General features: G+C 49.6%; 1 protein-coding gene across 6 annotated transcripts in view; it reads right to left on the bottom strand.

Moving 5' to 3' along the window:
• Positions 1-15,000, bottom strand: part of LOC134064322 (cullin-9) — an 84,092-nt gene that overhangs the window by 23,172 nt on the left and 45,920 nt on the right. For 4 of the 6 annotated variants that reach the window (XM_062520220.1, XM_062520219.1, XM_062520215.1 and 1 more), the window contains 11 exons: positions 14,988-15,000; positions 12,673-12,848; positions 12,355-12,488; positions 9,358-9,543; positions 5,811-5,840; positions 4,792-4,922; positions 4,241-4,423; positions 3,247-3,404; positions 2,566-2,767; positions 1,351-1,522; positions 522-667 (listed from right to left, as the gene is read on the bottom strand). The exon at positions 14,988-15,000 is cut by the window's right edge and continues 83 nt beyond it. In XM_062520220.1, coding sequence (XP_062376204.1) covers positions 522-667; positions 1,351-1,522; positions 2,566-2,767; positions 3,247-3,404; positions 4,241-4,423; positions 4,792-4,922; positions 5,811-5,840; positions 9,358-9,543; positions 12,355-12,488; positions 12,673-12,848; positions 14,988-15,000 — 1,531 coding nt within the window. The remainder of the gene's footprint in view (positions 1-521; positions 668-1,350; positions 1,523-2,565; positions 2,768-3,246; positions 3,405-4,240; positions 4,424-4,791; positions 4,923-5,810; positions 5,841-9,357; positions 9,544-12,354; positions 12,489-12,672; positions 12,849-14,987) is intronic. The other 2 variants (XM_062520217.1, XM_062520218.1) reach the window with 2 other exon arrangements.

Consider the following 15,000-nt stretch of genomic DNA (forward strand, 5'->3'; position numbering starts at 1 on the left):
TGTGTGTGTGTGTGTGTGTGTGTGTGTGTGTGTGTGTGTGTGTGTGTGTGTACCTCCTTGGTGTTGAACTGCAGCAGGATGTACATCTGCAGGGTGGACACGTAGAGGGAGTGTGTGTGTGTGTGTGTGTGTGTGTGTGTGTGTGTGTGTGTGTGTGTGTGTGTGTACCTCCTGGGTGTTGAACTGCAGCAGGATGTACATCTGCAGGGTGGACACGTAGAGGGAGTGTGTGTGTGTGTGTGTGTGTGTGTGTGTGTGTGTGTGTGTGTACCTCCTTGGTGTTGAACTGCAGCAGGATGTACATCTGCAGGGTGGACACGTAGAGGGAGTGTGTGTGTGTGTGTGTGTGTGTGTGTGTGTGTGTGTGTGTGTGTGTGTGTGTGTGTGTGTGTGTGTGTGTGTGTGTGTGTGTGTGTACCTCCTGGGTGTTGAACTGCAGCAGGATGTACATCTGCAGGGTGGACACGTAGAGGGAGTGTGTGTGTGTGTGTGTGTGTGTGTGTGTGTGTGTGTGTGTGTACCTCCTGGGTGTTGAACTGCAGCAGGATGTACATCTGCAGGGTGGACACGTAGAGGGTGCAGGAGCCGTAGTGGAGCTCAGCATGGCCCAGCCAGGTCCACTGCAGACGCCGCGGCTTACTGTGACTCAGGCTGTAGATGCTCTGGCCTAAGGGACACACACACACACACACACACACACACACACACACACACACACACACACACACACACACACACACACACACACACACACACACACACACACACACACACACACACACACACACACACACACACACACACACACACACACACGGATGGACACTTATTAGAAATGTTCTGAAAACCCAGTAAAATAATTTACATAAATGTACAAAAGGCAAAAAAGGCAAAAACGTATATGTATAAAAACGTAAACTTGTACATACAGACACACACACACACACACACACACACACACACAGGAGGTGAGAGGTACTGACTGCTGGAGTAGAAGTACATACACACACACACACACACACACACACACACACACACACACACACACACAGGAGGTGAGAGGTACTGACTGCTGGAGTAGAAGTACATACACACACACACACACACACACACACACAGGAGGTGAGAGGTACTGACTGCTGGAGTAGAAGTACATACACACACACACACACACACACACACACACACACACACACACACACACACACACACACACACACAGGAGGTGAGAGGTACTGACTGCTGGAGTAGAAGTACACACACACACACACACACAGGAGGTGAGAGGTACTGACTGCTGGAGTAGAAGTACACACACACACACACACACAGGAGGTGAGAGGTACTGACTGCTGGAGTAGAAGTCGGTGAACTCGGCCAGGTAGCTGCACAGCTGAGTGGGGAAGTGCTTCCTGGGGTCGTCAAGGTAACAGGGGGGCGACACGGCCCAGCAGCGCGGAGACAAGACCAGCACCTTCACCTCACTATCGTCATCCGCCTCCGACGACTGCTCCTCCATCATCTGACACACACACACACACACACACACACACACACACACACACACACACACACACACACACACAGGGTGAGTTTTACATGTCTCTAGACTGGTGCTTTAACAAGACCAGCACCTTCACCTCACTATCATCGTCCGCCTCCGACGACTGCTCCTCCATCATCTGACACACACACACACACACACACACACACACACGGTGAGTTTTACATGTCTCTAAGACTAGACTGTTGCTTTATCACTTACGGCAACCACTGTGTACAAAATTAGTAATGTGTCCTCTCCTACTGCTATACACTTTAGTTCTTATAAACTTCTTATAAACTTTAGTTCTTATACACCTTATACACTTTAGTCCTTATACACATTAGTTCTTATACACTTTAGTTCTTATACACTTTAGTTCTTATACACCTTATACACTTTAGTCCTTATACACTTAGGCAGAGATCACATTAGCCAGCGGCTAGGTTGGTTTCTTATTGTTCTCCATGGTTCCTATTGTTCTCTATGGTTCCTATAGTTCTCTATGGTTTGTCAGTGGACCGGCGGTGGCGTAACGCTAGCATTGAACAAGCAGGGCGTTGAACTTGGTTCAACTTTAAAGCGCAATGCTCGGCTCATCAATGTCGGTTTTAGTATGTTCAAATATTTCTAATCTAATGTAATCGGATCTAACATTTTCTGTGCAGCAGGTCCTCTTCCTAATGAGGATCAGGAGCATACTGGCAGCACTTTGGAGATCTTCCTGACGTCATGGAATTTACATTTCCTATACATTTACAGACAATGGTGCATGCTGTCTTACATCTTCACGGACACCCCCTAAACTGTGTCTTGTGTCCACGTCAGCAGAGTGTGTGTGTGTGTGTGTGTGTGTGTGTGTGTGTGTGTGTGTGTGTGTGTGTGTGTGTGCGCGTGTGTGAGTGTGAGTGTGAGTGTGAGTGTGAGTGTGAGTGTGAGTGTGAGCGTGCGTGCGTGTGCGTGTGCGTGTGCGTGTGCGTGTGCGTGTGCGTGTGCGTGTGTGTGTGTGTGTGTGTGTGTACCTCCTCGTCCAGGTCCTGCAGGGTCTTGTCCAGCTGCTGTAGCCGGTAGAGGTGGAACTCCTGCTGCAGCTCCTGGGACTCGCGCAGGTTGGTGAGCATCTGCTGGGGGAAGCGGTTGGGGAAGCAGGAGCCGATCTGCTCAATCACAGCACTCTCCAGCCACACCTTACTCTGGCCCAGCAGACGGTCCCCCAGGTAGTACCTACAGAGGGGGGGGGGGGGGGGGGGGGAGGGAGGGAGGACAGATAAGAGTAATCAGTTATTGAAGAGTGTCTGCACATCCAATCCTGATAGGAGCTCAGAACAGAAAACAGGTGGAAATGTAAGGCAAATGTAGAGCAAATGTAGAGCAAATGTAGAGCAAATGTAGAGCGAATATAAAGGCCCATTGCTCCTCCTTCCTCAACCACTCTCACTAGAGGCCATTTCGAGCCACAAAACTCTTCATCAGGTCAGGAGCTGAGTGGGACTTGGGCACACAACATTACTAGCGTTCCAAACGAGTGTGTGTGTGTGTGTGTGTGTGTGCGTGTGTGTGTGGCTGACCTGTAGAAGTGCTCGAAGGTGTTTGCGAGCTCCAGGCCAGACAGGAAGAGCATGGGCTCCAGTAATGTGTGTGTGTGTGTGTGTGTGTGTGTGTGTGTGTGTGTGTGTGTGTGTGTGTGTGTGTGTGTGTCTCACCTGTAGAAGTGCTCGAAGGTGTTTGCGAGCTCCAGGCCAGACAGGAAGAGCATGGGCTCCAGGAACTGCTGCAGCTGGCTCAGTGTCTCCACACTCCCACTGTCCCCACAGCTCTCCTGGATCATCAGGTCAATGTACTGGGCAAAGCGCTCGCTCACCTGCGCACACACACACACACACACACAAACACACACAACAGGTCAGTCATTGATCACACCAGTGAACTGGGGGTCTATTGATTTGTACGAGACCGGCGTGCAGTCGCGTAATTTTGCGGAACTTCTTGTTGTGTCATCTTACTACTCGTAAGGAAAGCCATTTGTACGAATGGGGGCAGGAGGCTGAGAGATGCATTGTGGGTGATGTAGTTGTGCACTGAAGTGCATTGTGGGTGATGTAGTCTGAACTCACGTGCATGGAGGTGAGGACTGAGAGGTGCATTGTGGGTGATGTAGTCTGTACTCACGTGCATGGAGGTGAGGACTGAGAGGTGCATTGTGGGAGATGTAGTCTGTACTCACGTGCATGGAGGTGAGGACTGAGAGGTGCATTGTGGGAGATGTAGTCTGTACTCACGTGCATGGAGGTGAGGACTGAGAGGTGCATTGTGGGAGATGTAGTCTGTACTCACTAAATGGAGGTGAGGACTGAGAGGTGCATTGTGGGAGATGTAGTCTGTACTCACGTGCATGGAGGTGAGGACTGAGAGGTGCATTGGACTGAGAGGTGCATTGTGGGAGATGTAGTCTGTACTCACGTGCATGGAGGTGAGGACTGAGGGGTGCATTGTGGGAGATGTAGTCTGTACTCACGTGCATGGAGGTGAGGACTGAGAGGTGCATTGGACTGAGAGGTGCATTGTGGGAGATGTAGTCTGTACTCACGTGCATGGAGGTGAGGACTGAGAGGTGCATTGTGGGAGATGTAGTCTGTACTCACGTGCATGGAGGTGAGGACTGAGAGGTGCATTGTGGGAGATGTAGTCTGTACTCACGTGCATGGAGGTGAGGATGGAGAGCTGCAGCAGTGCGGCGGAGAAGCCCTGTCGGAGCGCCAGCACGAAGGCCGTCTGCTGGCCGAACAGCTCCTCCATGGCGTTCTTCAGACGCAGGTACATCGCCCGGTAGCGCTCCACGAAGTCCGGCAGGCTGCACGCCGAGTCCAGAAACTTCTTCACCTGCACACAGAGAGCACCACTGGCTTCACTACATTGATGTATTTAAAGGGTCTGTCTGTCTGTGCCTTTGTACGTGTGTGTGTGTGTGTGTGTCTGTGTCTGTGTCTGTGTCTGTGTCTGTGTCTGTGTCTGTGTCTGTGTCTGTGTCTGTGTCTGTGTCTGTGTCTGTGTCTGTGTGTGTGTCTGTGTGTGTGTGTGTGTGTGTGTGTGTGTGTGTGTGTGTGTGTGTGTGTGTGTGTCTGTGCGTGTGTGCGTGTGTGCGTGTGTGTGTGTGTGTGTGTGTGTCTGTGTGTCTGTGTGTCTGTGTGTCTGTGTGTGTGTGTGTGTGTGTGTGTGTGTGTGTGTGTGTGTGTTTATGCGTGACTGACCTGTCTCTGTACCACTCCCTGCCAGCAGAGGGCGATGCCTGCAATGCTGCTGGTGTTCTTGAGCTTGGGCTTGACCGCCGAGGAAGACGAGGACGTCACGGCCGCCTCCTTGTTCTTGCCCTCCTTGCCATCTGCAACAGAGGCACCATGACGCTGACCGACACACACTACCCACAGGATTCAAACGCTACACACAACACACTACCCACAGGATTCACACGCTACACACAACAGTGACACAAGGCCAGAGGCTTGCCCACGCAGCGAGGACCTTTATGGGCCCTTTAAGGGACTGGGGACAGGGCAGCCATATTGAATGAGTCCTTTAAGGGACTAGGGACTAGGGACAGGGCAGCCATATTGAATGAGTCCTTTAAGGGACTGGTGACAGGGCAGCCATATTGAATGGGCAGCCATATTGAATGAGTCCTTTAAGGGACTGGGGACAGGGCAGCCATATTGAATGAGTCCTTTAAGAGACTGGTGACAGGGCAGCCATATTGAATGCTTAAATCACTCAAACATGGACGTCTAGAGGGGGCATGTTTAGGGGGCATGTTTATATTTCAGATCATTAAAGGGGGCATGTTTGACATGTCTTCTACCAATCAACCAATGCTAATGTATGGAAATATCAAACGAGCATGTGTGGAAATGTGAAACGCGCATGTGTGTGTGTGTGTGTGTGTGTGTGTGTGTAAATATCAAGCGTGTGTGTGTGTGTGTGTGTGCATGTGTGTATGTGTGTGTGTGCATATAAGTTGCTGGTAAATAGAAGGCAGGAGAATAAACCACAAGTGGCAGGTGCAGGTTAATAGGGGAGGAGCTTGGACAGGAGTGAATTATGCAATTAAAAACCCCACCGCCTTCATACTCAAAACAACATATCATTTGCAGAATCAGCAGAAACAAAACAATACAGTGTATTGGATTGCAGGACATACATATAATTAGCAAAATGAACAGAAATAATAGAGTGCATTGCAATGCAGGACTTTAACATCTATTCTGTTACTTACTCTTCAAATCTTTGCTTCTGTTGATACCTTCTGAAAACAAGAAACATATCTTCAAATAGAGAACTGGTGGCTGCAACAGCCTCAGCACAATTCTAGCTTTTCATACACTTTGCTTGAAGGTGCAATGTGTAGCTCTACTCAAAATAATAAACATGCGATTCTGACACAAGGAAGCACAGCTGTTCTGTGCACATGTACGTTTCTTGACCAGTTTCATCAATCTCACATTTGCTTACATTATTCCCGTCCTGAAAATGTATTCAGAAATTCTAGAATAGACCCAAAGGATGCCCAGGAATTCTAGAACTCTAGACCCAAGGGATGCCCAGGAATTCTAGAACTCTAGACCCAAGGGATGCCCAGGAACTCTAGAACTAGACCCAAGGGATGCCCAGGAATTCTAGAACTGTAGACCCAAGGGATGCCCAGGAATTCTAGAACTCTCGACCCAAGGGATGCACAGGAACTCTAGAACTAGACCCAAGGGATGCCCAGGAATTCTAGAACTCTAGACCCAAGGGATGCACAGGAACTCTAGAACTAGACCCAAGGGATGCCCAGGAATTCTAGAACTCTAGACCACTGGGATGCCCAGGAATTCTAGAATTCTAGACCCAAGGGATGCCCAGGAATTCTAGAGCTCTAGACCCAAGGGATTACTAGGAATTCTAGAACTCTAGACCGTTGTAATGCACAGGAATTCCAGAAATCTTGACCCAAGGGATGTACAAGAATTCTAGAACTCTAGACCCAAGGGATGTACAGGAATTCTGGGGAAGCTGCATGTTCTCTGTGCTGTAAAGGCCTGTGCTGTTCTGGCAGACAGAGAGACATTGTCCAGCAGAAACCTCACATTGCACCTTCAGTTAATCAGTCTGCTCATAGAAAGCACTTGCAATGCAGACACATATGGCATGCACGTCACAGTTTAAGTCTTAGATCCCTCCACACTCCTCCAACACATGCACATAGTTTAAAGGTATACTATGCAGGATTGGCGATTTCATCGCCGGTTTCGCTTTCACTTTTCATTTTCGCTCGTTTTATGCTTGCATATGTGACCTTCCACGGCGAAATCAGTCACAATGTCCAAATTTTCAAAATCAAAGTTATTACGTTTTCAGGAAGGGGCATAATCAACCTTCAAAACGATACCTATATCTAATGAATTGAACGTCATATTACTGAAATATAAACATTCAAAGGAGTTGAGTTCATCCTGTCATGCCAATAGAAAAACGGAGAAATCTGCCTTTGAAGTTAACCGTCGGCTCAACACTCACGAACGCTTTGTAAGGTCGCCGCTATTACAAGATTTACGGTACTTGTATCAACGACACAGCACGCGGATGGCTTGGTGGTTGTCGATGAGTGCATTTACCGTAAAGCGGCAAAAAACGAGACGCCTCTAACTTCCTGCTTCCTCTAACTTTCTCACCTCAACAAACTCACGTTTTTAGACTACAAAAGGTCAGTTTTTCGGCGAAATGTATTCACGGCCGTACAGTGTAGACCTCCCACTGTTTCAAAACAAAACAAAAAAAAATCCACGATTTTAGCACAAGTGACATAAATGGCCATTTTTCTCAGAAACGCCTGTTGCGACAAGCGACTGGTTTTGCCGTGGAACGTCACATATTTCTCTGCAGAGCTTCGCCTACAGCTTTAGCATGTATATTTGACAAAACTCCTCAATCGGTCAGTCTGCCGTGCCTTTTCATGAGACTTTACATGACACTTCCTGGAGTAGAGCATGGGTGCGTGCCCGGTGTCTCCTGAAGTTGCAAGTGTGGTTTTACCGCTACAGACCACTAGAGCGGCCAAAAAAACACCGTTCGACCGGTAATGACTCATTTAATCATATATAACAGTATGGAACGAATTGATTAACTGAAAAACGTTGCATAGTATACCTTTAAGTCTTAGATCCATGCGCACTCAGAAACTACAGGAGCCTTTAAGGCAATGGTGTCAAATTTCTCCTGAGTCAAAACAGGTCTCACAGGTCTACTAGAGAAAGAGATCAGCCTTGAAAAATCTAGACGATGACATTGAGTTGGCAGAAGTTGAAAACTATTTTAGACCTGCTTAAAAGGCCGAAATAGAGAGACATGTACAGCCAAATGCGTTAATGGCCTGGTGAACATGCGCTGTAAAAGGTCAGAGGTTGATTGAAGGGCTCACCCTGAGCCTAAACTGCCCACTCCACTCCTGGCAGACCCAAACCCACTCCACTCCTGACAGACCCAAACCCACTCCACTCCTGGCAGACCAAAACCCACTCCACTCCTGACAGAACCTCCGTATCAAAAAGAACTAATAGCGCAACACCAATCACTACCCAAGAACGGCAAACGGTTTATTGATCAGTGGACGTGTCGGTCAGGCAGAGGCTTTGTCTGACCAATACACCAGTAGCTGCTGACCAGGTGAGCAGCTGTGCGCTACTTGTTCTTTTGAATACTGAGGTGCCCTCCCCGAGGTTATGCCTTCTCCAGGTGCATTTGAATACTGAGGTTATGCCTTATCCAGGTGCACAGTCTCCTCTGTCCTTTAAGAACCAAACTGCACAGAGACTGAACTGGCCTCAAGGTCAAAGGGCACTCTAGAATGGAGACTGAACTGACCTTAAGGTCAAAGATCACTCTAGAATAAGGACTGAACTGGCCTTAAGGTCAAAGGTCACTCCAGAAAAGACAGGAAATGCGGCTTGGTTCCGATCCAGACGCGTTGGACTACACTGAGCGTGGGGTACTCACTGGACTACATTCTGAGTGTAGGGTACTCACTCACTAGACTACACTCTGAGCGTGGGGTACTCACTGGACTACACTTTGAGCGTGGGGTACTGAGTGGACTACGTTCTGAGTGTGGGGTACTGAGTGGACTACGTTCTGAGCGTGGGGTACTGAGTGGACTACGTTCTGAGTGTGGGGTACTGAGTGGACTACGTTCTGAGCGTGGGGTACTCACTGGACTACACTCAGAGCGTGGGGTACTGAGTGGACTACGTTCTGAGCGTAGGGTACTCACTCACTAGACTACACTCTGAGCGTGGGGTACGGAGTGGACTACGTTCTGAGCGTGGGGTACTGAGTGGACTACGTTCTGAGCGTGGGGTACTGAGTGGACTACGTTCTGAGCGTGGGGTACGGAGTGGACTACGTTCTGAGCGTGGGGTACGGAGTGGACTACGTTCTGAGCGTGGGGTACTCACTGGACTATACTCTGAGCGTGGGGTACTGAGTGGACTACGTTCTGAGCGTGGGGTACTGAGTGGACTACGTTCTGAGCGTGGGGTACTCACTAGACTACATTCTGAGCGTGGGGTACTGAGTGGACTACGTTCTGAGCGTGGGGTACTCACTGGACTATACTCTGAGCGTGGGGTACTGAGTGGACTACGTTCTGAGCGTGGGGTACTGAGTGGACTACGTTCTGAGCGTGGGGTACTCACTAGACTACATTCTGAGCGTGGGGTACTGAGTGGACTACGTTCTGAGCGTGGGGTACTGAGTGGACTGCGTTCTGAGCGTGGGGTACTCACTGGACTTGACGGGCGGCCTGAGCTCCTCGGTGTCGACGCGGCTCGTGTCCACGTGCACCAGCAGGTGTGTGAGGCGGCGCACGCGCGAGTTAAAGATGGCCGCCCGCGTCTTGTAGCGCTTGGACGACTCGGCGTTGTCCAGGTATTCACTCAGCAGCCAGGCCAGCGGACTCAGCACAGGGGAGTCTGGAAGCACACAGAGGAGGACAAGGAGTTACAGGGGTGTGTGTGTGTGTGTAGGTGTGTGTGTAGGTGTGTGTGTGTGTGTGTGTGTGTGCCTGAGAGGGTGATACTCTGCACTATAGGTGTGATGAGGGCCTCCCAGAAGGTGAGTGTGTGTGTGTGTGTGTGTGTGTGTGTGTGTGTGTGTGTGTAGGTGTGTGTGTGTGTGTGTAGGTGTGTATGTGACTGGGCCAGAGTGTGCTTGTGTGTCTCAGCTGAGAGTGATGCTCTGCACTATAGGTGTGATGAGGGTCTCCCAGCAGGTGTGTGTGTGTGTGTGTGTGTGTGTGTGTACCTGAGAGGGTGATGCTCTGCACTATAGGTGTGATGAGGTCCTCCCACCAGGTGTGTGTGTGTGTGTGTGTGTGTGTGTGTGTGTGTGTGTGTGTGTGTGTGTGTGTGTGTACCTGAGAGGGTGATGCTCTGCACTATAGGTGTGATGAGGTCCTCCCACCAGGTGTGTGTGTGTGTGTGTGTGTGTGTGTGTGTGTGTGTGTGTGTGTGTGTGTGTGTGTGTACCTGAGAGGGTGATGCTCTGCACTATAGGTGTGATGAGGGCCTCCCAGCAGGTGTGTGTGTGTGTGTGTGTGTGTGTGTGTGTGTACCTGAGAGGGTGATGCTCTGCACTATAGGTGTGATGAGGGCCTCCCAGCAGGTGTGTGTGTGTGTGTATGTGTGTGTGTGTGTGTGTGTACCTGAGAGGGTGATGCTCTGCACTATAGGTGTGATGAGGGCCTCCCACCAGGTGTGTGTGTGTGTGTGTGTGTGTGTGTGTGTGTGTGTGTGTGTGTGTGTGTGTGTACCTGAGAGGGTGATACTCTGCACTATAGGTGTGATGAGGGCCTCCCAGCAGGTGTGTGTGTGTGTGTGTGTGTGTGTGTGTGTGTGTGTACCTGAGAGGGTGATGCTCTGCACTATAGGTGTGATGAGGGCCTCCCAGCAGGTGTGTGTGTGTGTGTGTGTGTGTGTACCTGAGAGGGTGATGCTCTGCACTATAGGTGTGATGAGGGCCTCCCAGCAGGTGTGTGTGTGTGTGTGTGTGTGTGTGTGTGTGTGTGTGTGTGTGTGTGTGTGTGTGTACCTGAGAGGGTGATGCTCTGCACTATAGGTGCGATGAGGGCCTCCCAGCAGGTGTGTGTGTGTGTGTGTGTGTGTGTGTGTGTGTGTGTGTGTGTGTGTGTGTGTGTGTGTGTGTGTGTACACCTGAGAGGGTGATGCTCTGCACTATAGGTGTGATGAGGGCCTCCCAGCAGGTGTGTGTGTGTGTGTGTGTGTGTGTACCTGAGAGGGTGATGCTCTGCACTATAGGTGTGATGAGGGCCTCCCAGCAGGTGTGTGTGTGTGTGTGTGTGTGTGTGTGTGTGTGTGTGTGTGTGTGTGTGTGTACACCTGAGAGGGTGATGCTCTGCACTATAGGTGTGATGAGGGCCTCCCAGCAGGTGTGTGTGTGTGTGTGTGTGTGTGTACCTGAGAGGGTGATGCTCTGCACTATAGGTGTGATGAGGGCCTCCCAGCAGGTGTGTGTGTGTGTGTGTGTGTGTGTGTGTGTGTGTGTGTGTGTGTGTGTGTACCTGAGAGGGTGATGCTCTGCACTATAGGTGCGATGAGGGCCTCCCAGCAGGTGTGTGTGTGTGTGTGTGTGTGTGTGTGTGTGTGTGTGTGTGTGTGTGTGTGTGTGTGTGTGTGTGTGTGTGTGTGTGTACACCTGAGAGGGTGATGCTCTGCACTATAGGTGTGATGAGGGCCTCCCAGCAGGTGTGTGTGTGTGTGTGTGTGTGTGTGTGTGTGTGTGTGTGTGTACCTGAGAGGGTGATGCTCTGCACTATAGGTGTGATGAGGGCCTCCCAGCAGGTGTGTGTGTGTGTGTGTGTGTGTGTGTGTGTGTGTGTGTGTGTGTGTGTGTGTGTACCTGAGAGGGTGATGCTCTGCACTATAGGTGTGATGAGGGTCTCCCAGCAGGTGTGTGTGTGTGTGTGTGTGTGTGTGTGTGTGTGTGTGTGTGTGTGTGTACCTGAGAGGGTGATGCTCTGCACTATAGGTGTGATGAGGGCCTCCCAGCAGGTGTGTGTGTGTGTGTGTGTGTGTGTGTGTGTGTGTGTGTGTGTACCTGAGAGGGTGATGCTCTGCACTATAGGTGTGATGAGGGCCTCCCAGCAGGTGTGTGTGTGTGTGTGTGTGTGTGTGTACCTGAGAGGGTGATACTCTGCACTATAGGTGTGATGAGGGCCTCCCAGCAGGTGTGTGTGTGTGTGTGTGTGTGTGTGTGTGTGTGTGTGTGTGTGTGTGTGTACCTGAGAGGGTGATGCTCTGCACTATAGGTGTGATGAGGGCCTCCCAGCAGGTGTGTGTGTGTGTGTGTGTGTGTGTGTGTGTGTGTGTGTGTACCTGAGAGGGGGATGCTCTGCACTATAGGTGTGATGAGGGCCTCCCAGCAGGTGTGTGTGTGTGTGTGTGTGTGTGTGTGTGTGTGTGTGTGTGTACCTGAGAGGGTGATACTCTGCACTATAGGTGTGATGAGGGCCTCCCAGCAGGTGTGTGTGTGTGTGTGTGTGTGTGTGTGTGTGTGTGTACCTGAGAGGGTGATGCTCTGCACTATAGGTGTGATGAGGGCCTCCCAGCAGGTGTGTGTGTGTGTGTGTGTGTGTGTGTGTGTGTGTGTGTGTGTGTGTGTGTGTGTGTGTGTGTGTGTACCTGAGAGGGTGATGCTCTGCACTATAGGTGTGATGAGGGCCTCCCAGCAGGTGTGTGTGTGTGTGTGTGTGTGTGTGTGTGTACCTGAGAGGGTGATGCTCTGCACTATAGGTGTGATGAGGGCCTCCCAGCAGGTGCGCCCCAGAGCCTCGGCAGCTTCAGCATCAGGCAGGAAGCGGTCAGCAAACATCTGTTCGTGTTTCAGAGCACTGTTCAACCTGGGACACACACACACACACACACACACACACACGTCGATTAGCCTCAACACAATCTTTGATACAGGTACCAATTTGGACAGGTTCAGGTGTAAAGCACTAGATATTTGTGTGTGTGTGTGTGTGTGTGTGTGTGTGTGTGTGTGTGTGTGTGTGTGTGTGTGTGTGTGTGTGTGTGTTGTACTTGTTGAAGAGCTGCAGCAGCTGTGTCTTGTCCTCCAGGATCTCCTGGCACCAGGTGTGTGCCTTGGTGGTGTAGAACAGGTAGGTGCGACAGCACAGCTGCTCCTTGAAGACGGGCCAGAAGGTGGGCTTGGGCCCCAGCACCTCGAAGCCGTGCACGCGCGTGTCGATGCCGCCCTGAACGCCGCGAGCAGAGGGGTCAGAGGTCACTAATGGGATGAGTCCGCACTCCACCCCCTATAGTAGCCATAGCATAGCAATGCAGCAGCTATAGGGTCTCCCCTGCTGGCATCTCTAATGCAGTATAGCCTATAGTACAGTAGCCATAGCATAGCAATGCAGAGTGCGGTATAGCCTATAGCACAGTAGCCATAGCATAGCAATGCTGGCATCTCTAGTGCAGTATAGCCTATAGCACAGTAGCCATAGCATAGCAATGCAGAATGCAGTATAGCCTATAGTACAGTAGCCATAGCATAGCAATGCAGAGTGCAGTATAGCCTATAGTACAGTAGCCATAGCATAGCAATGCTGGCATCTCTAGTGCAGTATTGCCTATAGTACAGTAGCCATAGCATAGCAATGCAGAATGCAGTATAGCCTATAGTACAGTAGCCATAGCATAGCAATGCAGAGTGCGGTATAGCCTATAGCACAGTAGCCATAGCATAGCAATGCAGCAGCTATAGTGCAGTATAGCCTATAGTATAGTAGCCATAGCATAGCAATGCTAGCATCTCTAGTACAGTATAGCCTATAGCACAGTAGCCATAGCATAGCAATGATGGCATCTCTAGTGCAGTATAGCCTATAGCACAGTAGCCATAGCATAGCAATGCAGAGTGCGGTATAGCCTATAGTACAGTAGCCATAGCATAGTAATGATGGCATCTCTAGTGCAGTATAGCCTATAGCACAGTAGCCATAGCATAGCAATGCAGAGTGCGGTATAGCCTATAGTACAGTAGCCATAGCATAGTAATGATGGCATCTCTAGTGCAGTATAGCCTATTCGGTTGTTAAGTCCGACGTCACGGACCCAGCAGCTATTTTGTGAAAAGACGTTTATTAGCGCAGCCAGACGGTTTTTGCTACTTGTAAACTTTGTCATCACCACCTTCGTTTTAGCGGTTTTAAAACAAAATCGCTAGACTTTAACAAAGTAATCACTGTAGCTATGCAGTCAGATGATACATGAATGGGTAACGTCCAGGCTTCCGCAAAAAAATATAGATTTGATTAGGTTGAGGCAACAAGTCCGTATAAGATGACAATTTTCTTAAAGGCTAGTCAGAATAGCGGAAAATAATAGTTTATTTTACTGTCTATGGAGAATAACATGTGAATTTGAAAGCCGTTGGACCCGGAAAACTATTTATTATCCCATTATTACATCATCACTTAATAACCGGATAGTACAGTAGCCATAGCATAGCAATGCAGAGTGCAGTATAGCCTATAGTACAGTAGCCATAGCATAGCAATGCAGAGTGCGGTATAGCCTATAGTACAGTAGCCATAGCATAGCAATGCTAGCATCTCTAGTGCAGTATAGCCTATAGCACAGTAGCCATAGCATAGCAATGCAGAGTGCGGTATAGCCTATAGTACAGTAGCCATAGCATAGCAATGCAGAGTGCGGTATAGCCTATAGTACAGTAGCCATAGCATAGCAATGCTGAGTGCAGTATAGCCTATAGTACAGTAGCCATAGCATAGCAATGCAGAGTGCGGTATAGCCTATAGTACAGTAGCCATAGCATAGCAATGCTAGCATCTCTAGTGCAGTATAGCCTATAGCACAGTAGCCATAGCATAGCAATGCAGAGTGCGGTATAGCCTATAGTACAGTAGCCATAGCATAGCAATGCAGAGTGCGGTATAGCCTATAGTACAGTAGCCATAGCATAGCAATGCTGAGTGCAGTATAGCCTATAGTACAGTAGCCATAGCATCTCTAGTGCAGTATAGCCTATAGCACAGTAGCCATAGCATAGCAATGCTGGCGTCTCTAGTGCAGTATAGCCTATAGTTTATTAGCCATAGCATAGCAATGCAGAGTGCGGTATAGCCTATAGTACAGTAGCCATAGCATAGCAATGCTGGCATCTCTAGTGCAGTATAGCCTATAGCACAGTAGCCATAGCATCTCTAGTGCAGTATAGCCTATAGTTTATTAGCCATAGCATAGCAATGCAGAGTGCGGTATAGCCTATAGTACAGTAGCCATAGCATAGCAATGCTGGCATCTCTAGTGCAGTATAGCCTATAGTACAGTAACCATAGCATAGCAATGCAGCAGCTATAGGGTCTCACCTGCTGGCATCTC

Source organism: Sardina pilchardus, chromosome 18, assembly GCF_963854185.1.
Source record: "Sardina pilchardus chromosome 18, fSarPil1.1, whole genome shotgun sequence".
Classification (NCBI taxonomy): Eukaryota; Metazoa; Chordata; class Actinopteri; order Clupeiformes; family Clupeidae; genus Sardina; species Sardina pilchardus.